The 23,315-nt window shown below is 36.8% G+C and overlaps 1 protein-coding gene across 2 annotated transcripts in view; it reads left to right on the top strand.

The window, feature by feature from the left end:
* NUCKS1 (nuclear casein kinase and cyclin dependent kinase substrate 1) overlaps positions 1 to 23,004 on the top strand; it is a 30,647-nt gene extending 7,643 nt beyond the window's left edge. The window contains exons 2-7 of one of the 2 annotated variants that reach the window (XM_033410564.2): positions 7,903 to 7,952; positions 9,513 to 9,618; positions 12,358 to 12,413; positions 15,536 to 15,688; positions 16,457 to 16,603; positions 17,540 to 23,004. In XM_033410564.2, the coding sequence (XP_033266455.1) occupies positions 7,903 to 7,952; positions 9,513 to 9,618; positions 12,358 to 12,413; positions 15,536 to 15,688; positions 16,457 to 16,603; positions 17,540 to 17,739 (712 nt within the window). In that variant the 3' untranslated portion in view covers positions 17,740 to 23,004. Of the gene's footprint in view, positions 1 to 7,902; positions 7,953 to 9,512; positions 9,619 to 12,357; positions 12,414 to 15,535; positions 15,689 to 16,453; positions 16,604 to 17,539 lie in introns of both variants that reach the window. The other variant, XM_004282441.3, reaches the window with a different exon arrangement.
* Positions 23,005 to 23,315: the final 311 nt, after the last annotated feature.

Genomic DNA, 23,315 nt, shown 5'->3' with positions numbered 1-23,315 from the left:
GGGAAAAACCTAGCCCATTTTATTTACACAATACTTTGTTATACTCAGAAATTTGTGTGTGACTTTTAAATAAAATAGTATACTATATGGAGAGAATATGGTGGAACTGAATGTATTTTGGGAATAAGGAGTGCCATATAAGAGTTCATATTTATTCATCTGGACTGAAGTATTAGCAAGTTGATAAATTTAGGAGGGCATTGTGACAACTATCTCAAACATATACCTGCCTCATCATTCAGAACTCCTTTATTCCCCTTTTGTGCAGAAATTTACTTTTTCCATTTGAAAAACTTTAAAGAGCTATTTCCTGTAATGTTCTTGATTTTAAATATTTACTTTAAAATTTTTGCTTTCTTGTATCTTGTGACTGTTTTTGAATTCTGTTTAATTGTAGAAAGCAGAATGATATAAGATGCAGTCAAAGCCAAAAGGAACGTGAAGCTCAAAATAAGCAACTGTGAGAAATTAACCTGAATTGAGTTTAGGTATCCCGGCTTCTATGAACTAATTTTCTTATATCCTGAGAAAACTTGGCATATGAAGAATCTTGAGGGATAGAAGAATGGAGAGAGGTAAATGTCCTAAGTTTTAAGGACATTTGATAGGCAGAAACTTTAGTATTTAGCCTTGAAGAAAAAAGTGGAAACTGTCGCACAAATTTTAAGGGCTGCTCTATGCAAGAGGGTTTAGATTTAGACCATGGTGATCCCAGGAGCTAGACAAGACAGAATTGGTCAGTGGACTTTAGAGGCAGATTTCACCTCTCTGAGAACTGTCTCATTATCCGGTTTTCTTGGAATTATTTGCCTTGGGAGATCATGAAAGGTTCTCAGTCATGCCCTTCCAGGGACATTTGTTGATAGAATAACACGTTTTGGGTAAGATTGGATTAGATTGTCTAAGGTCCAGTAGCTGTAATACACCTGGTGGTGTATCACCCTTCCCTCTGTCCCCCACGGGCCACCAAACTTTGATAGGTGTTATGAGTGCTTAAGTTTAAAAAAAGTGGTTTTCTTTTTTTTTTTTTAATATTTATTTATTTATTTTTGGCTGTGTTGGGTCTTCGTTTCTGTGCGAGGGCTTTGTCTAGTTGCGGCGAGCGGGGGCCACTCTTCATCGCCGTGCGCGGGCGTCTCACTATCGCGGCCTCTCTAGTTGCCGAGCACGGGCTCCAGACGCGCAGGCTCAGTAGTTGTGGCTCACGGGCCTAGTTGCTCCGCGGCATGTGGGATCTTCCCAGACCAGGGCTCGAACCCGTGTCCCCTGCATTAGCAGGCAGATTCTCAACCACTGCACCACCAGGGAAGCCCCAAAAAAGTGGTTTTCTTAAAACAATGAATTAAAATAGGAAGAGATGTTATACTTTTGTGGCCGTGGATTAATAACAAATCGTTTTTTGTAAAGGTGAAACTAAAAACTACTTTGGAAATCATTTTATTCTATAGCAGTGGCTCAGACTTTTTTGATGAAGTTCCTATAAGATATACATTTTGCATTACAATTTGCTACACACAAGAATACAAATACCTGAAACAAGTTTCAGGAACTTGCCAGTTATTTAGGTGTAATTTTCTCTGATATTTTCTATTTGCTTCTTTTTCTTTTAAAATGCTGGTTATAGGGAATTCCCTGGCAGTCCAGTGGTTAGGGTTCAGTGCCCTCATTACCAGGGGCCTGGGTTCGATCCATGGTCAGGAAGTAAGATCCCACGTGAGCCGCAGCCAAGAAAATAAAGTGCTGGTTATACATCAGTAAATTGATTTCAGGACCCAATAGTGGGTTGTGACCAATAGACTGAGAAACATTGTTCTAGATGTTTATCACTTAGGTGATTAGTGAAAAAAGCTATGTTAGCTATTTTGGGTTTCTCAAAACTTAGATTTCAAGTGCACTTTAAGTGCCTAATGAGAAAATTGCTGAATTCTAGAAAATTAGCTAGGTGTTTCTTCTTCCCTGCATTGGTCAGAACAATAGGACTTCTTCAGGGTAAAAATGGAAGATAGCTTGATTGAGCTAAATAATGTAGTAAATTGTCAAAAAGTCTCTCTGATTTGCCTTGAGAAAATGATTTTGTGTTCTTTAATACAAAGCTTAGGGTGTCAATAATTAAATGTGGGTTTCTATTTTAAAGTTCTGCTTCCTCACCTGGAACTTAATTGTTTCTCCATATTTTGATGTGCAGGTTTGTTAAAGAGTAGCACTGAATTTTGTGGTTTTGTTTTCTCATGTTTAAGGTTCAAAGGGTTAGATGAGATCATCTCAAAAAATGTGGTAGTTTCCATATCTGAAATACTGTTGATCCTTGATTCTTTAGAATGTTAGTTTTACATACCTCACATTTCAGGAATATTATTGATTTGGTCTTGGATGGTTGCTGCTGTAAGAAAGAAAAGGCATTTTGGGGGGTAGACTTACCAGTATTTAGTAAAAAGAAGTTGATGATTAAGAGAATGGAAGAAAAAAAATCCTATTGCTTGAGTTATCCACATTTGGTGCCAAAAATGGATCTTTTAGTGTTCTTTGTCTAGCTTCCAACTTTACCTTTCATTTTTGCACTTTGATGCAAAAGTAAGGGCTTAATCTCAAAGCCCTCTGGTGATCATCCAGGAATTGGTTCATTTGTGACCAAGGTACCTTTAGGATCTAAATATAGCGATTATATCAGCTTTTAAAGTAAGAGCAGGAACATAATTGAAGTTTTTTTTTTCTTTTTTTTAAACTTATTTATTTTTGGCTGCGTTGGGTCTTCATTGCTGCGTGCGGGCTTTCAGTGAGTGGGGGCTACTCTTCGTTGTGGTGCGTGTGTGGGCTTCTCATTGCGGTAGCTTCTCTTGTTGCAGAGCACGGGCTCTTAGGTGCACGGGCTTCAGTAGTTGTGGCGCACAGGCTTAGTTGCTCCGTGGCATGTGGGATCTTCCCGGACCAGGGATCGAACCTGTGTCCCCTACATTGGCAGGCAGATTCTCATCCACTGCGCCACCAGGGAAGCCCCTTAATTGAAGTTTTTGTGTTCTTATAGTTTCTATTTTAAACATTTGTTTTCCTTACTGGGTTACAGTTCTCTTTTCTAGTGCAAACTTTTAGACTTACTTAGATGGAACTCCAGTTGATCTGAGTGATAGAAATCGATCTAACTTAAATGGTGGACTTAAAATAGCTACTGTTGCTACTTTCTCTGGCCTAAATGGCAACTGAAAACTTTATCATAAAGTTGGAAATAATATAAAAATAGGGGGGTATTTTGATATTGCATTTTAATGAAATGAGCAACAAACTCTTAAAGACAATCTTTCTAAATAGCACTAGAATCAGTACTCTAAGACATAACGTTTTTATTTTATTTTATTTTTTAAGACAATGGTTTTAAAAGGAGCAGCTTAATCGTGCTGTTCTAATAAATAAGAGTGTTACTTGTGTATTTACATGGGTTCAAGATTGCAGTAGTAGTCTGGGTGGAACAAGTAAGTGCTTACAAGAAATAATGGCTGCTATTTATTGGATAACTGTGTACCTGGCCCTCAGAAACAATCTTGAGAGATAGGTATTGTTATTCCTATTTTACAGGTGAGGAAACTGAAGTTCAGTGAGGGCAAGTAACTGGCAGAGCCAGGATTTCAACCCAGTTTTAAAAATCTGTGTTTTTAACTTTTATGCTATATTGAAATTTTGTGTTGTCCTCCCAGTTCCAGTTTTTGATGCTCATTTTACACTGAAGAGTTGGTTTAGCTTTGGCATTTAATTTAAGTAATAAAAATGAGAATGATTCTTTGTTTTTAGCTAGAGGTAGGACTTCCTATGCCTTTAGACTTAAATATTGACTTCTTAATTTCAACTTTGCGTAGGAATAAGTTCATCAAAAATGTATATCAACCCTGAATAAGGTAAATCTCTAAGTAGTGGAAAACAATATGTTTTGAATAAGCATCTTTAGAAAGCAAAAAATGAACCAAACTATTATTATAAATCATTATAATGAGTTTTTGTGAATGACCCTTGTTATCATAGATCTTTTATTTAAATTATTTATTTTTGGCTGTGTTGGGTCTTCGTTTCTGTGTGAGGGCTTTCTCTAGTTGTGGCAAGCGGGGGCCACTCTTCATCGCGGTGCGCGGGCCTCTCACTGTTGTGGCCTCTCTTGTTGCGGAGCACAAGCTCCAGATAGGCAGGCTCAGTAGTTGTGGCTCATGGGCCTAGTTGCTCCGTGGCATGTGGGATCTTCCCAGACCAGGGCTTGAACCCGTGTCCCCTGCATTGGCAGGCAGATTCTCAACCACTGCGCCAAGGGAAGCCCCTTTCATTTAAATTATTTTTTCTTTTCCCCTCTTTAGCATTTATAGATGGATTTTTTTTTGGACTAGTTACCCTTAAGGCAAGAGTGCTTCTATATTCATATTTTGCTTTACTCAGGTTTTAGTTTTTGTGATAAATAACATTTATTATGTAAGATAATTCTGGCCATTTTCACATAATTGAAAGTTAAAATATTTTGTGTTTCAAGGGAAGCAGTAGTCTTTCAATTTAGTTTTGAAATTTTTTAATTTAATTGCTTATATAATGTCAGTATAGTCTGTGTGACATTTCTGTAGTTTTCCTGTGTTGAAAACTAGGATAGAAAAAAATGTACTAAATAATTGCCTTTTAAATCTTTCTTCTTTTTTTTGGCCGCACTGTGCAGCTTGCAGGATCGTAGTTCCCTAACCAGGGATTAAACCAGGCCACCGCAGTGGAAGCGCCGAGTCCTGACAACTGGACCTCCAGGGAATTCCCCTTTTAAATCTCTTAGGTTTTAAATAACAAGTTTTTCAGTTTGGAGAAAACTAAATTTTCTTTTGTAGTTGGCAGTGGGATTAAATGTCTGATAAGTTGAAAACTCCAGTGGTACATGCATCCCCTCTACTGATTCCCTTTCCCACACTAATCCTCTGCAGATGCCAAGTCCAAGTCCATTCACTCATCAAGCCTTCCTTGAATTTGGTGTTCCAGATGAAGGAGAGGCAACCCCTGTCCTCAAGATGTTCACATTTAATAGAGAAGACAGACATTTAGTAGTTTATGTAGTATCAATAAGGGAGTAAAGTTGTTGAGAGGTGAGGTTATATCTGATATGAGTGAGAGTGATATGAATAGCATTCTAAGCAAGGGAGCTACATGACCAAGTGGTAAAAAAACAACCTGATTGGTGGAATTAAGCCTCCTGGGGTTGCTTGCTTGTTAAGTGGCAAGAGATGAGATCTTAAAAATCTTTAAGGAGATTGGATATTATCCTCTAGAGTATTTTCTAAAATTAGGTTTCTAACAGAGCTCTTAAAATTTGGTCCTAAGAGGAAAAAGTTCAGAAAACATTTGAGTGCCTACTTTTTACCTTGTTCTGTACCAGAAATGTGGATATAAGACGTGATTATTACTTTCAAGAAGCTTAGATTAGTGAAGAAAACAAATGGTACGGTGGTACATGTTAAGATATATGGTGTGCAAAAGGATAGTTGACCATTTACAATTGAAAAAGTCGTCTTTTTCATTAAACTTTGATAATTTTATTTAATTTTATAGAGCAGCTTTTTAGATCTGTCAAGCAACTTAGGTCATCAGTTCCAACAGATGAGGAACTGAGGCCCAGAGAAGTAAGTGATTTGCTTGAAATTCTAGAACCCAGGATTCCTACTAACAGATTCTTTATCTTGTACTATATAATTCCTTTTTGGAGTGTTTCTAGTGATAGACTAAGGAAGTAACTATATCATTAGTAAACTGTTAGGAAGTTCTTTATATTGAACCCACACTTAATCTGATCACCAAAGCTAACATGTTTTCCCTTTTGCAGGTTAAAAATCCCAGTTTATTCAGTAGTTCTTCATATGATCCTTTGCCATATGGTTACCCTCCTTTATATAGTCTCGTAGGATGTATCTATTGATATCAGAAATTGATACCGGAAATTGTACCAGTATTTTAGCTGCAATTCCACCAGCTAACCTAAAATTATTATGCCTGCGATTTCAAAACCTGTACATAATTGTTAGAGATAAAGATTTAAAACTCCCTCTTCTGGATCCTTTCTCCCTAGTTTCATGTCCCATTTTCCTTGATCCTAAGTAATGCAGAAAATGGTCATCTTTGCACTGTGTTCATAATACTGTTTTTCATGGCATCTGTCATTAAAAATCCCTATTTCCTGGAACATGATAAGCATTTGGTTACTAGCGCCCCCCAAATAGGGTTTTTTTTAAGAAAAAATATTTTTATTTTATTCTTTTTTTTAAATTGTGGTAAAATAACATTTACCATTTTAACCATTTTTAAATGTACAGTTCAGTAGCGTTAAATACATTCACATTTTTGGGCACTCAATTTCCAGAACTCTTCCTCTTGCAAAACTGAAACTGTACATACCATTGACTCCCCATCCTCTACTACCCCACCCCTGGCAACCACCATTTTACTTCCTATCTCTATGAATTTGATTAGGTAACTCATGTAAGTGGAACTAATAGCAATATTTTTGAAATTAACTTTACTAATAGAATGGTATCTTTAATATATAAACTCAGTTTCTTATAACAAAATATAGTTACAACATATTTTATAGTTTTGCATCTTGACTCATTGAGGCAGTAAAGTCAGAAGATAATTCATTGTTGGTAGACTAAAGAAAAACAGAATACAAAATTCCTTAAGAGCCTTTCTTTTTTCTTTCTTTCTTTCTCTTAAATCAAGGATGTGGCTATACCTTCCTCCACATCTGAGCCCCAAACATGTGTTCAGAATTCACCCCACCCTATCATTTTTTGCATATTATATAGAAGTTCTGCCTGCACTTGAATTCTGACTCTCCTGTTCTTGCATTTAAATGGTGTCTTAATCTATAAAACCAGGAATAGTCCTCGACTTAGGTTTAAGTGTAGTTAGTGGCATGTTTCCCTTATAGTTCTTTCGGTTCACTTGTTCAGTTTCCATTTAGTTACAGTACATCTAAGGCTCTTTTAAGTTCCAGGCTGTTTGGATACTAACATGGAAGCTCTTATATCTCTCTAAGAGAGGAATTTTAAACTTTTAAGTTTAGAATATGAAGTAGGAAAATGGAAATCAAATTTGTTTGAGATATTAAAGATGCCTTACCTAGTAAGAAGTACTTAAAAATCACTGAGTCAAAAAAAAAATCACTGAGTCAAGTAAATACATAAATTTGTATCTTTAATAAATGCTCTTTAGGGAGTTCCATGTAGCCTAGTAGTTAGGATTCCAGGTTTTTCACTGCTGTGGCCCGGGTTCAATCCCTGGTCAGGGAACTAAGATCCTGCAAGCTGCGCGGCATGGCCAGAAAAAAAAAAAAGGTCTTTAATAACGAGCATCTTTTGAATGAATCCATTTTTTTCCATCCCTTCCTATGTAAGGCTTAACTTACCATCACCATAGGGACGGTAAGTTAATTAAATATAATTAACTATTATAATTAAAAGTCACTTTGCTGTGAAAAAAACTCAGTGCTAACCTTATTTATCAGGTGTACACGTGTGTATATCAGTAAGAATAAAGTAACATTTACAGTTTTGGTTTGTGTGCATGTGATATCATCTCTGTATAATGAATATTTATGGTAGTTTGGCTTATTTTGCTGTTTTATGTACTTGTGGGAGGTGGGAGGTTGTTTTGTAGGAAAGGATAGTATTTGGGCTATGCCTCAGATGAGCAATATGAGAATTGTCATTTGAAATACTTTGGGTTTAAGCTATACTTTCCTATAACAAAATGTGACATTTTTTGGCTGAGTTAGGGGCTTGTTGAAAAATAAATTTCAGAGAGCTAGTTCTAATTCTGTTTGTGAAGTAGAAATGTGGGTTCTGATATCTTAGAAAAGTCCTACATTTTTGTGATCTTAATTAGAGTCTCTTCTTTCTACAGAAATAGGAAGGTTGTTGATTATTCACAATTTCAGGAATCTGATGATGCTGGTAAGTTTTGTGATTTCAATAAGTTGTAAATTCGACTGACTAGTGGAAGAATACCCAGTTTGTGTACATTCTTATTATTCTTTTGAAATAGGTTTCATTTTTTATTTTTAGACTGTTGGTGTATATAAATTATGTCAATCTGTGTCACTCAAAACAAACGTTGAACTTGCATGGATTTTAACTTTTCCTTAGTAAATCATTGAAAATAAACACTTGAATAATTTTTTTCTTATCTGGTTTTGGAGTCCAAAGTTTAAATGTGCGATAATTGTGATGCAGTGTTTATTAGTTTAATATATCTGCTGCTATAATCACGGTAAAACTCATACATTTTAATAGGGAGTATGTAAATTTTTTGCATAATAAAGTACGATGAGAGTATTTTGTGAAATACCTTTGATTTGTGAACTAACTCAGAGTGAGTAGTGCATCTTAAATTGTAGCCATAAAAGGTCTTTTTAGAGTATGTCCTTACTCTCATTTTCCAGGTGTGTTTACTATTCTTTTTCCTTTATTTTTTTAAAATCTAATTTTACTTTATAAACATAATATTATGTACCTTGGAAAAACCTAGAAAATGCAGCAATGTATAAAGAAGAATAAAAACATAATCCACCCTCCCAGAGGTAATACTAATATTTATTAAATGCTTACTAAATGTTTGCACTTACTCATTTAATCCTTAGATCATTCCTGTTAAAATGGGATTATACTATTTTTATTTCCATTTTACAGATAAGGAAACTGAGGCAGAAATATTATTCAAAGTCCTTTAGCCAACAGATGGCCATTTTAACTTTTTTGTCCTTTTTTTCCTTTTAAATATATAGTTGACATCTTGCTATAGAATTTTGAGTTCTGTGCCCCTCCCACCCCACCCCTACTTATCTTTCTTGTGTTACTAAAAGTTTACGTTGGTTAATGGTTGTATGGTATTCCATAATTTATAATTATCCAACCATTTAATAATTGCTGAAGCTTCCGACTATTCTAGATACTCACGATTATATATGATGGTGTAGTAAATAGTTTTGGAATAGTCACTTTTAAAGGTTTTATAGGACTTTTTAAATTGGAGGTATTTTCCTCAAGTGCCAGAGTGTGCTATATATAATACTTTAGTTTAAAAGTAATTTACTTGATAACAGTAATTATGTTAGGATTGTAGAATTGTGGGTTCTTTACAGTCTAAAATGCTTGTAATATAACCAAATTACTATAATAGTTTCCAAATAAATATGAAGATGTGGAAACATGTAAAAGTCTTTAACAAATTAAAAGGCTAAAAAAAAAGGCTAGAATATAAAGTAAGATATTTGACTGTGGGTATATTAAAATATACACATGAGGACTAGAGAGTAATATGCAAAAATGGAAATGATTGAGTTAAGGTGGAACTGGAGTAGAAAAGATTTTTTTTTTAATGAAAGAAAATTATTTAGGAAATTCTGCCCTCTCACCTTTTAAATAGCATGAGAGAATTATCAGTAAATAGAGTGGTAATTTTGACATGTAAAAATCATAATATAGTTCATTGAATTTGAAAAATACTTTGTTTAGATGAAGATTATGGAAGAGATTCGGGCCCTCCAGCTAAGAAAATTCGATCATCTCCCCGAGAAGCTAAAAATAAGAGGCGATCTGGAAAGAATTCACAGGAAGATAGGTAAGAGGCATAAGTCTGATTCTTCTTACACTGTCACCACTCAGATGAGGATAGTGTCTGGTCTCTAAATTGGTAGAATCTTCAGTTACTTTGGGAAAGTGCTTATTGTTCACTTAATGTTGTTTTGCATGTTTCATGTTATCTCAGACAGTGCTTCTGAGTCTAGAGGTGAGCCTCTTTAAGGTCATGGAATCCAAGGTGAGCTGCAAGTTTGCCAGAATGACTTTGGTGCTACTTCAAACCTCTGAACACAGGCAGAAAGATTGTTTAAGTATATAATTTGTTGCCCAAGGTTAGTATTGGCATTTTCATTGTAGAAATGGCAAAGAATAAGTGGCCTTTCCTATTCAGTCACAAATCATTGGCAGAATCATAACTAAAGCTTATAGAATGTTGCATTGCCTGCCGGGTTTTACTATCTATAGTCAATTCTACTTTGTTTAAATAATTTAATCATTTTGGGCTGTTTCCTTTCCCTTAGTTTTATAAATGAATTCAGATGAGTTGTATTTTTAACTGTAATTGCCTCATGAGACGAGGGTATTGTAGCTTTCATCTCTGCTCTTACAGCTATACACATGGATTCACTCTCGTACTCAGTGTAGCATAACTTTAAGACCTTGATGGTGGTGGTGGTGATGATGATAGTTACCGTTTATGATTATTATGTGCCAGTATCTATTATATGCTAATTTATATCCATTATCATTTAATTCTCACAAAACCTTTATTAGGGTAAGTAATATTAACTTAGAGGGGTCAGTGATTTATCCAAGGACCAGCAAATAGACCAGTAGGTTTTGAAACCATGTCTGTTGGACTCCAAAGTCCATTTTTTTAACCATTAGGCTATACCACTTCCAAACAATACTATTAAGTATGAGCAGTTCAAAGAAATGAAATAATAATTCTCACTAGTTCTTCTAAGTTATTTACTTTTGAGCACTAAAACCACTATAATTCCTAGGCAGAAATCTTTCCATTCTGAATTCACAGAATGCTAAGTTTGTAAAAATAATACTAATTAATAAATGTACCTAAGTATTTTCTGTTTGCTTGAATCGCTAACATCTAGTATTTTCTTTCCTGGAGAATTTCAGAAATCTGGAGAAATTTTGAGGAAAAATAAGACAAAATTATACTGTAGGGAGACACATTTTTCATAGTTTCATAATATATCTCTCTAATCCAGTTTTATATAGCAGCCCAACTTAGAACTATATTATATTTATTTTATTTCTCCTAGGAATGAGCATCTTCATGGCCTCTTGTAATGTCTCATCAATATAATTGATATCTAGCCTAAATTTTTCCTTGTTGCAGTCATCTGGCTTTATTACTCTCTGCTAAGTGTCCAGGAATGGTTGAAATAAATATAGCTTTTGTTGCCATTTGTATTAAGTGCCTTGTACGTTTATTCCCTTAGACCAATATTATGTTGCTTTTTGTGTTGGTCTCTACTTAAACGTTTAGCTTTTACTTGACTTCACTGTAATGGTGCTCAAGGATTAATGGTCTCTATAAACTCAATAATAAAAGAACTAGAGGAAATGATACCGTTCTTCATCATTGTAATAGACTTGTGAATTAAATGCTTACTTTGCATAAGATATTTATATAGAACAGTCATAGGTTTCAGAATTATAGTATATTTGGATCAGATTACTTAGTAAAGAAATGTGTTCGGTTTTTCTTTTTGCTTAGGAATCTTGGGTTCAATAGGTGGTCATTTGAGTGTGGTCTAAATTACAGGAATACCAAAAGAGATTTACAGGATCTGCTGTTTGAGAAAAGAAAGCTATCAACTTTTATGTGACTTTCTTTTTTTGTTTGTCAGGATTTCTCATGGAATCATAAAATTTTAGCGCTGAAGAGTACAAGTGATTTCCCTAAGATCATACAACTAAATAATTCATGACAAAGACATGAACATAGAACATAGAACATAGAACATAGAACAAAGAACATGAACATAGAACAAAACTCTAGAACCCAGATTTCCAATTTAAGATTTGTGAAGATATAAAATGTGCATCTTTGTGACCTAAAAAGTTATTTTATAAAACTTTTCATTGAAGCTCGTTAACTTCTTATTTTACTCTGCAGTGACCTTTAGCTAGCTTTTATTTTCTCCATGATACAAGGCAGGCCTATGTGTTGAGGTTTCTGATGTATAGAAATATTGGATCCTAAATATTAATATTAGGAGGTAATTAATTGATTTGTTTTCATTTTGTTTTAGATAATTTTTTTAGGCATATTGTAATTTATATAACTAAACTCCAGTTTCCTTTAATAATTATAAAGGTGTTTTCTACATCTATATTTGGGGCTATCCATTTACTTTACCACCATTGATACATTATATAATTTATTTTCAGTATATTCATACTTTGCCTCTGACAACAAAAAAATTTTCTTAGTAAATGTTCTCCTGAACCAGGTCTTATCCATAGGTGAAAAGTTTTTAGCCTGTGTTGAGATAACCTTCTTTTTTTCCTTTGGGTCTTCAGAGGGAGCAGTGTTTTCTAAAAGTAGATAAAATTGTTCTTAATCACCAGCATTCCTATGAAGTAGGGAAATAATGCAAGCAAGCAGTTCCACTCCTCAGCATCTGTTTGAATATTTTATGTATAAAAGAGGTTTTCTTCGGCGTTCTTCTCCAGTCAGATACCAGAGATTTACGTTCACTTGGATTTTGATCTAAGATTTTTAATCTTTTCCCCCTTCCGCTTACAGTGAGGACTCAGAAGAAAAAGATGTGAAGACCAAGAAGGATGATTCTCACTCAGCAGGTAGTAAAGAATTTTTAATGTAATAGGTGTAATTCTATTTATATATTTATTTATTGGGCATTTTAATAAGTGGTTTTATTATAATGCCAGGCTCTGTGGTAAATGCTGCATTACGAACATTATGTGTTTTCATCTTCAAAGAGCTCACAGTGGTTCTCAATCCTGGTGGCTTATTGCAGTTTCCTATGAAGGAGGTTTGTTTTGTTTTTTGTTTTATTTTGTTTGTAGGTTTTGTTTTTAGTTTTTTTTTTTGCGGTACGCGGGCCTCTCACTGCTGTGGCCTCTCCCGTTGCGGAGCGCAGGCTCAGCGGCCTAGCCGCTCTGCGGCATGTGGGATCTTCCCGGACCGGGGCACGAACCCGTGTCCCCTGCATCAGCAGGCGGACTCTCAACCACTGCGCCACCAGGGAAGCCCTGTTTGTAGGTTTCAAAAAAAAAAATTTTTATTTGGCTGCGCCAGGTCTTAGTTGCATTGCCGCGTGCAGGATCTTCATTGCAGCGTGTGGGATCTAGTTCCCTGACTAGGGATCAAACCCGGGCCCCCTGGATTGGGAGTGCAGAGTCTTAAGCGCTGGACCACCAGGGAAGTCCCTATGAAGGTTTCTTTGTTTTTTTGGTTTTTCTAATTAATTAATTTATTTATTTTTGGCTGCATTGGGCCTTCATTGCTGCACGCGGGCTTTCTCTAGTTGTGGCGAGCGGGGGCATCTCTTCGCTGCCGTGTGCGGGCTTCTCACTGCTGTGGCTTCTCCTGTTGCGGAGCACAGGCTGTAGGCGCGCAAGCCTCAGTAGTTGTGGCACACAGGCTCAGTAGTTGTGGCACACCGGCTTAGTTGCTCCGCGGCGTGTGGGATTTTCCCGGACCAGGGCTTGAACCTGTGTCCCCTGCATTGGCAGGCGGATTCTTAACCACTGCGCCACCAGGGAAGTCTGATATGAAAGTTTTTATAATGTACTTAATATCCATCCCATCCCAGGACTTCTCATTCAGTAAGGTCTAGGTGGGATGTTGGGGCTTTGTTTTGTATAAGTATTTACAGATTATTCTCATGCATAGTCAAAATTGAAAACCATTTACATGAACAAATAAAAGATATCAAACTAAATAGAATAATAAGAATAAGGGGGAGTGATGACTCCAGGTTGGAAAGCAAACAACGATTAGTTTCAATCTGACTCTTTTTAGCTGGGAAGTAGACCTTTGAAACAGTAGCCACAGAGAAAGTTTTTTTGTAAGAATTCTAAATTAAAAGAATTAATGAGGGGCTTCTCTGATGGCGCAGTGGTTGGGAGTCCGCCTGCCAATGCAGGGGACACAGGTTCGTGCCCCAGTCCGGGAAGATCCCACATACCGCGGAGCGGCTGGGCCCGTGAGCCATGGCTGCTGAGCCTGTGCGTCTAGAGCCTGTGCTCCGCAACGGGAGAGGCCACAACAGTGAGAGGCCTGCGTACCGCAAAAAAAAAAAAAGAATTAATGAGGAACTGACTAAATTAAATGTTAAATCCTGATTACTCATTGGTATTTAATTTTTAAAATGTAACTCTTAAAAGAATTGAGAGTTTATCCCATCTTGCTCCCAACCATTTTAGTTGTGGTCTATATTCCCCTGCTTTTGCCTTCCTGGATCCCCCTTTAAATGAGACTGCTGGGCTTCCCTGGTGGCGCAGTGCTTGAGAACCTGCCTGCTGATGCAGGGGACACGGGTTCGAGCCCTCGTCTGGGAAGATCCCACATGCCGCAGAGTGGCTAGGCCCGTGAGCCACAACTACTGAGCCTGCGCGTCTGGAGCCTATGCTCCGCAACAAGAGAGGCCGCACAGTGAGAGGCCCGCGCACCGTGATGAAGAGTGGCCCCCGCTTGCCACAACTGGAGAAAGCCCTCGCACAGAAATGGGGACCCAACACAGCCAAAAATAAATAAATAAACAAACCAATGAACCGACATTTAAAAAAAAAAATGAGACTGCTATTTAGCTAATATGTAGAGAGGGTAGACAGAGTTCCACTGGATTCACTCCACTGAGCTATTTTGTGTTCGTTTTTTTCTCAAGTCTGCTAATTGTCTGAAAATAAATTATATTAACCTTTTGCACTAGTGCTGTTGTGATAATGTAACGTACACTTTCATTCATCTGCCTTGTGAATCCTAATTTGAATCTCTTACATTTGTAAGCATTTGAGCAATTCAAGATGAATAACTCTGTACTAGTGTTAAGCTACTGTGAGGTGCGTTTAGTTTTGAGTCTACCAAAGTCGGTTCCATTCCGTGTGTCTATTTGTCTTCAGGTGAGGTTTTGGGTAGTGAAAGTGATGACTTGAACACTGACCATGGCAAAGCTTATAAGACTCGAGTGTTTCTGGAAGAGTAACAGCTAAACCTTAACAGAATAAGGGAGCCTCAGAGTCCAGGAGAAGGGCTGTAGGTAGAGACTAATAAAAATATAACTTGGTCTAGAGCCAGTAGGCTGGCATCCTGTTGTTTAACCAGATTTATGCACAACCACAACTGTGTGTTGAAAAGAACTTTTAATTAATAAACTATAGTATATGAAAGTAATTTTTTTATAAAATTGTATTGAGATCTAATTGATTTTATTATGTGTTTTAAAGATTTCCCTCAATCTCCTCTAAACTGAAATGGCCACACCTCATTCATTGAAAAGGGATAGTAGTTTGGCATTATTTTAGATTCTGTATGTTTTGTATCTTAGAATAAATATCATTGGAAGACAATCTTCCCCTGTTCTACTATTTAAAAATATTTTTCTAACTAGTTTCTAAAAACTGTAGATAGGTTGGAATGTGATTGCGAATTTCAGGGCAAAGCAATGATACAAGTTTAAAGTATGTTATAGGAAACATGTGCTCACACCTTAATTCAGCTTTATTATTACTTAGAACTACATGCCTAAGTTATTTCATATGTGCTAGTGGGTGCACAGTCTTATTCAAGCTCATTCTTTGAATTTTAGCTCTTTTGTGTATTTTGTAGAAATTTTTAGGGATAAAATTTACCCTTTTTGAATGAAATAAAGCTGCAGGTTATATCTCATATCGGCTTTTCTAGTCAGCTGTCAAATCCATAACTCTTTGATCATTGCATTATAACTTGGATATTGCAGAGGACAGTGAAGATGAAAAAGAAGATCATAAAAATGTGCGCCAGCAACGGCAGGCAGCCTCTAAAGCAGCCTCTAAACAGAGGGAGATGCTCATGGAAGATGTGGGCAGTGAAGAAGAACAAGAAGAAGAGGATGAGGTGCCATTCCAGGAGAGTACGTAAAGCTGCCTTGTTACTTTGGTCGTGGTTGTAGTTTGTGACCTCGATTACTTCCACGTGTTTGTGGATGCTCAGTGTTAAAATCAGTCGCTTAAATTAGATACTAACTATTAAAAGAGATGACTGTTTTGATATCTATGTATATTTTAAAAGGTTCAGAGATTCTCATGATCGTTATGTCCATCATTTCTAGTCAAATACTGAATGAACAGTTGTTAGACTAACAGTTACATGGTGGGTGTTGTGATTAAGATTTGTATTTTGGCTTGGTGGAGAAGGGTGTAGACCTCTCCTTGCAAAAAAAGGTGTTAACTAAATTAAGATGTTTCACAGGTTACTCAGATTAATTAATTACATGTATATCTGCTTTGTATGTAGTTTTCTTACTTCATTTGTTTATACTTGGGCCAAACACACCAAATCAGTTGTTTCATTTCCCTAGTCTCATCAGGACTATATAGGAGTGATGGAACTACCAAAAGTTACTTGATGGCTTCAGTTTTTATCCAGATTAAGTCTTATCTTTTCCTGTTTTCTATGTACTCTTCAAACAAGTCAGTCATGTAACCCTCATGGTGCGTGCTAAACCATTTTACAGGTGGGGCCAGTGACAGCTCCAACCAGATTGGTAGTATCTGCAAATAGAATCCAAGCGTGTTTGACTTCCAAATCCATTCTCCATTCTTAGCACTCTCTCCCTTTGTTCACTTGGAAGGCTGTATACATTAAGTTGGACGTTGAAATTCTTCTTTCCTCTCAGAAGATTCCGGCAGTGATGAGGATTTCCTAATGGAAGACGATGATGATAGTGACTATGGCAGTTCAAAAAAGAAAAACAAAAAGATGGTTAAGAAGTCCAAACCTGAGAGAAAAGAAAAGAAAATGCCCAAACCCAGGCTAAAGGCCACAGGTGAGCTCTGCAGAAGTCAGATTAAATTACTGCTTTAAAAAATTTGAAGAACCAATAAACCTCTACAGAAGTTCTTCATTAGGGCTTGGCATTGGCCACGTACTTAACAAAAATAAAAGGATCCTATGTTCTATACTTGGAAGTATCACTTATTTATTAATAAGGACTCCAGCCCCTCTGAAATTCTGGTGGCTTAGCCCTGTTCTTCAACTACTGCCATACGAGAGGCAAGATTTGGGAATGACCTATTAGTGTCAGGTACAGTGGTAGAAACACCCCACCAGCATAGCTGTTACTGCCCTTTTTCCCCACTGATATCACAATCCTAGCAGCTAGTAAAGACTTGAAATTGTGAAAATACACACCTACAGTAATACATTTAAGTTCTGTGTTCTGATCCCTACACCATCCTCTGTGCTAGCAAAATAAAACCACACTTGACAGCAAAGATTCATTTTCTTTAGGCCCTTGTGGTTTCTACCAGGTATTCTCCTATTTGAAGCTAGTTTGTGATTAAATCAGAAAGCTGGATTTGCTTTTTCTTTATTCTAGCAAATAGAACTTATACTCATCATGTCTTACTGTTAGTAATGATGGAACTGTTAAAAGTTATTTGATGGCTTTAGTTTCTATTCAGGTTAAGTTGCATCCCCTCTTCTTCACCCAAGTTTTAAACATAAACAATTTTTAGTTTCACAAGCCACTAAGGATGATGTGCAGTTTCTATAGCATCCTGTTTCTCTATTGTAAACATTACTGCTAACATAACATTACAGTGTTGGTTAAAAGGGTTTGGAAACCTGTACCCACCTTCATTTTTAGTAAGTTAGGGTGTTGTCTTTATAGATTTTTTTCTTACAGATTATTTTCTTTAGTAGCTGATTTTGTTAAAGATGCTTTCTTCCCTTCCCCAAATTGGTATTTTTCTTCTTTCAGTGACGCCAAGCCCTGTGAAAGGCAAAGGGAAAGTGGGTCGCCCCACAGCTTCAAAGGCATCAAAGGAAAAGACTCCTTCTCCCAAAGAAGAAGACGAGGAACCAGAAAGCCCTCCTGAAAAGAAAACATCTGCAAGCCCTCCACCTGAGAAATCGGGGGATGAAGGGTCTGAAGATGAAGCCCAGTCTGGGGAGGATTAAAAGTGATGATGGTTTGGGGAGAGATTTTATTAAAAAAAAGAGAAAAAAAAAAAGAAAAAAGAAAAAAGAGGGAAAAAAAAAGAAAACCTACTTAAGATAGAATATGGTTTTGGCTATGGCTTGACTCATGGGCTTTCAATGCTTTTTTTTTTTCCTTTTGTTGAAAATAACATTTTCTTTTTCTTTCCTTTTTTTTTTTTTTTTAAGAAAACCATTGTATGTTTAATTTACCTTTTTTGTCTATGGGTCTCTTTGTCACGACCCCCTCTTTTCCCTCCCCCTCTTTCCCAATGAAAGCCATGTTAAATTAATCACTGGATTGACTGCTTCATCTTTTTATTTTTAATGGAGGGTATGCCACAGTTGTAAAGCAATAAGATTTGAGGTGAACACTATGGAAATTTTGCTTTTTGCTAAATGGTAGCAAGTTAAACAGTAATCAGAAAACATAGAAGGTTTTAGTTAAAAATGATTGTTTCTCTACCTGAACTTTTTAAGAAAACAGTTGTCATCTAATACAAGTTTATATTCTATATACAAAAATATGGATGTCTAGAAAAATCATGACTTTAAACTTCCACTGATGGGGTAGGTAGGAGATAAAGATGAATTCAGAATTGTTACTAAAAGTATTCATGTTTTTTTATCCTGGGGCAGCACAGGGAATTGAGGTTACCTGACCTTGTTTGAGGGTGTGGGTTATTTTTTTTTTTAATTTCATCACTTGTTATCTCTAAGAGACTCGGAGCCAGTGATCCTTTATCCTGCTACAGTCTTTAAGGAACTTTAAAAAAAAAAAAAAAAGCAAGGGCCGCCAAAACTTAAATCTTTCTTGATTTTCTATTTCATTCTCTAATGGTTCATGTTTTAAAATATATATATGTATCTATTCTGTTTCTTGGATAAAATTTTACCAAGGATCAAAAGAAGAAACCCTAGAATTTAAATGGGGAGATCTATATATCACAGTGGATTTCTTCTCAAACTGACAATGTTTAGGTTTTAAGCAAATAAAGTACCAGTTAATGTGAAACTCAATCACAAAGACTTGACATTTTTGCTTTATGAAAACAGAGAATTGAAATTCTTGTATGCCATAAATGTGCATTCAGATCCCATGAACCATGCTCTCTTTTTATCTGGGGATAGAGCGTTTTCCTTTTCATACCCCTGTCTTCCCATTTCTTCGTAGAAACATGGTATGAAGTCATCTCTTGGATTCCTGCTAGGACATAGGACACTACTGCACAGCCCCACCACTAATATCTACCAGCCCTGCTCTAGGACATGAGTTCTCCTGGCTCTGTTCTTCACTTACATTACATCCTGTGCTTGACGGGAGTGTGTTAAATGCTGCTCCAACACTATTCAGTCAGCAGTTATCTTTTTACTGGTGCCCTTGCTCACTGCTCATGTTGCTTAAAGCAGGAGTTTAAGGGGCTCTGAGGGGCTGGAGAAACCATGTATTCAGGAGGTCTGTGTGTAGTTGATAACAGCCTTGTTACATGCCTTATGAAGGCAGTCACAAGACAGATCTGTAGGTTTGCTCCTCCACATTCTGGTACCATGAGCTAATGGGAACAAGGTTTAGGGGGTCTTAGTGTGCTAATAAGTCGAAAAATTAGTGAAATTTAACCTCTGCCTTTTTATCTAGATTTGCTTCCTCAATATTTACTACGCAGTTTTCTTTTACCTATTGAGTTACAGCATAGTTTTCTCTCATACAACCTGGTTCTTACAGATGTTCATAGAACAAAGGTTATTTAAAGAATATTTTTACTCTGATTTTTAAGACAGTGTAAGGAATATCCTTATTCTGTGATTTTTTTTTTTTTTTTTTTAAGAAAGCTCCCAGTGGCAGAGAGTCATTTCACTGTTGCACTATGTGTGTTAAAGAATGAATTTGGAGATTTTAGTACTCGGCCAAAAATGTAAAACTTGAACATTAAGTAGCAATTGGATTATTATCTTTCATGAAGGTTAACTTTATAGTTGTGAACTTTGTAATGAGGTGTTAAAGATTATTCTGTTTGCTATATGGGTTTGTTCAGGTATTTTAACAAGAAGGTTTGTGTTCACGTACTGAAAAAACCTATCAGTGTTTCCACCATGCACTTCTATTTGTAGGGGTTTATAACTTTGAGTCTTACATTCCTAGTAACATTTGTGCTTTCCTTAGGTTATATTTCGTGAAGATTGGGGGCAAGTGTCTTTTAAAACTTTAGCCTTGGTATTTTATGTAACACAGTCTCTGTAATATATTAATCTGCACTAACATCTCTGTGATATATGCACATCCTTTAGGGGTAATCACATCTTCTAGGTTATTTGTGCGCGTTTGGTTGGGCTTTTTGTTTGGGATCCCTTTTTTAAAGATTAATTCATGAGATTGAAAAATGTATTATATATTTCTAATAGACTGGACAAAGGATCTGTGTCCCCAAGAAAGACAGGCTCTGAATGACCTTTGTTTTCTCCACTTTTTGCTAATGATTTAAAACACTCTGGTCTTCCCCTCAAATCATGCATGCCAATAGGACAGTTGTGGTGTCTCAACTGGAAACAGGTGCTCAGTAGTCAGGCTTGATAGTGATGTCAGAACAGGTTACAAGCGATAAGCTGATAGCGACTGGCCATTGGCACCACCCTTGACTAAATGCCCTCTTTCTCTAGTGTGCCTATGGTGAGGTGGCAGTAGCATTCACTGTCTTGCAGTGCTCAGGAAGTGGGACATTCACTTTGAACGTGCTTGTTTGTATTATCTCAATTCTCTATGTTAGCCCTGTTAGGTTTACCTCTGGAACATGGATTTCGGCAGCTATGCTAACTGACACTACGTTCTAGTTCTTAAGATTCTTTTTTTCAGACCTCCCCAACACGCACGCACACGCACACACACACACACGCACACCACACACACACACACACACCCACCACACACCCCCAGAAATGGGTAGCTTCCATCTTATTAAATCTATTTGTAGCCTGCTGCTGCTTTTAGCCTTCCCCACCTCAGATTATAATCAATGGAGTGGGCCCAAAGGATACATTTTAATTTCAGTAATGGTATATCTGTCCTGCTTTCTAACACATCTCTCCCTTTCATCTCTCCATGCCCTGTTGAGTCCATGTAGGAAAATTAATGGCTGTGTCCTCCTTTATGGAGGTAGTGAGTGAAAAATCTTTAAATCTGGAAGAATAGTAGTTGATTTCCCATGTTGGAGCTTTGATGCTTTTTTTTTTTCCTCACAATAACTGGTTTGCTCCAGGTTCAACCCTCAGTTCAATACTTACTCTTGGTACTGGTTCACATAGCATTTTCTTACAGGTAACTAATCAAGAGTGGAATTTGAGGTTACAATCCAGTAGTTTTTGACATTCTTGTGGATATGATCAACTAAACTGAACTTGACACTTTTTCTTTAACGTTTTATTTTTTTTTAATCCATGAACATTCAATAACAAGTGGCTTTTAGAGTAGTGGTTGAGGAAAGGGAATAGTGCTTTTTTCCCTTTCCCTAGGAGGTGTTTTGAGAGTGTTAGAAAGGCAGGAGCAACAGGGAAAGCTTTATTAAAGGTCATGTGGCCGTTGTGGCTTTTATGAAGAAAGGGAGTTTTGATTTGAGCAGTTCTTTCTGTGCCTGCATCGCCAGGAGCTATGCTGAGGAGAAGAAACTATCACTTTAGGAGTTTGGAAAGGAAGAAACCTGGCCTGTGGTTTTCATGGCATAGAGACAGATACTTAGAAGGAGTGACGCTTTCTGTCACGGGATAGCTCTTGAGGTTGGAGAGTTGTCCTTTTCTCTGTGCATGGAGCTGGATTTATTTGAAAAGGGAGTTAGTTTATTTGAATATTGGGATATCAAACTACCCAGAGCCAAATTTCAATGTGCAACTCATTTTCCCTTTTTCTTGAGATAAGCTTGATACAAAATGAGTCTTTTTGAGTCCCAAATCCCTAAATTACACTTTTTTTCAAAGCCTAATTCACAGTGGTGCTGTGTACTAACCACTATTGGGAAAAATCTTGTAAACCTGCCTGTTGCCATGCCAATGGAGTGACTGAACTGGTGACATCTGTTTGAGCATGCTTTGTGGCTGGTGGAATGCCACCATTGTGCATACACTTTGTACATCAGGGGTGAAGGGAGGGTTTTCTAGATTATGGGGGGAGGGTAAAATTGGGATTTTTTTTGTTGTTCTTTTTTGGTGGGGTGTAGGGGTATAGTACTCAGCTTATGCCCTAAATAACTTGTATAAAAACCCCTGAAGTATTGTGTGGGTGTGTGTGTGAGTGTGTGTTTGTTACATGTCTGGCAGTTAAACCTTTGTCTTCTGGAAATTAGTGAATTCTTTTCTTCTTTTCCTCCAGAATTATTTGTTACAAGATTTGTAAATAAGAGCTCTACTTAGTTTGTTTACCAAGAACATGTTGCAGCAAACCTTCTACACCTGATTCCCTCAAGGTTGAAGGAAAGACTTAAGACTTGCCAGGTTAAGCAGCAGCCAGGTTCTCAGTAATTGTTCACCTTAATTCATCTTTCAGACTTCATTTTGCCAGCTCTAAAATTCCCAGTCTTCCTTAATTGTAGTCCTTAACCTTTTACGTTCTGAGCAGGAAGGGTAAAAGAGAAAAACCTGCTTAAATGTATTTAATTGTCCTTGGGCTGAGACCAGGGCATCCCTTAATACTGCAGTGTTGCTGGGTACATGTGATCAGACACCGAGGGTTGGGCATTCTTGCAATACCTTAACAGTGCTGAAATCTGCAGCATGGTACTAAGGAAGTTAAAGTTTGAATGTAACCACTTTATTTAAAAAAAAATTTTTTTTAATTTAAATGAAAAGGGGTTGAAGTGAACATGATTTTGTTGACCATGTTCGTGAATTATAGATGCAACATGCATTGGTAGACTTGTGTGATGGTCTTTTGTGATACTTAATTTTTACATATCCCAGTCTCTGTATGTATCTACATAGACAAAGAAAAAAACAAATTCCTGCTTTCTCTTATTGAAGGGTTTCCAGGACTGCGTGTCTGTTCCTGAGCTCTGTTTTAAGTATGTGTATCCTTTGCTTGTATTTTGTATTAAAAAATAAGAAAAAGAACCCTTTATTGTTGAGCATGTTGGCATTGTCCCTTTTATTTTTTTCTCTTTTTGGGACACATGAAGCAAGTTATTCTTTTTCTGTATCTTTTTTTCTTTTGTAAACTTTTTTTTGTTTTGTTTAAAAACGGCTTTATAAAAGGGCTTTTGTAACCCAGATGCGTGCTCTGTGTACTTCTTGTAATACTCTCAAGCAAATACACTGACTTACTATACAGCTGATCACCTTGGTCTGTCAGCTCCCAGTCCAGCCTGACTTTAGGGGGAACCCACTATCTGAATGAATTCTTTAGAAATTAGCAGTGACCATCACTGGTGCTGGTAACAAGAAAAGTATGCCTTGTCTTAATTAGTACTTCGGAGTAAGGAATCAAGAGAGGCAGTATATTCGTTAACTTGATTAATCAAGGGAGCACTGGGCTTGGTGCATGAGGATCCCTAGTTAGCGTTGCTTCTTGTGTTCATGTC

The sequence above is a fragment of the Orcinus orca genome, chromosome 1 (assembly GCF_937001465.1).
Source record: "Orcinus orca chromosome 1, mOrcOrc1.1, whole genome shotgun sequence".
Lineage (NCBI taxonomy): Eukaryota > Metazoa > Chordata > Mammalia > Artiodactyla > Delphinidae > Orcinus > Orcinus orca.
This window is presented reverse-complemented; position numbering and strand designations above follow the sequence as displayed.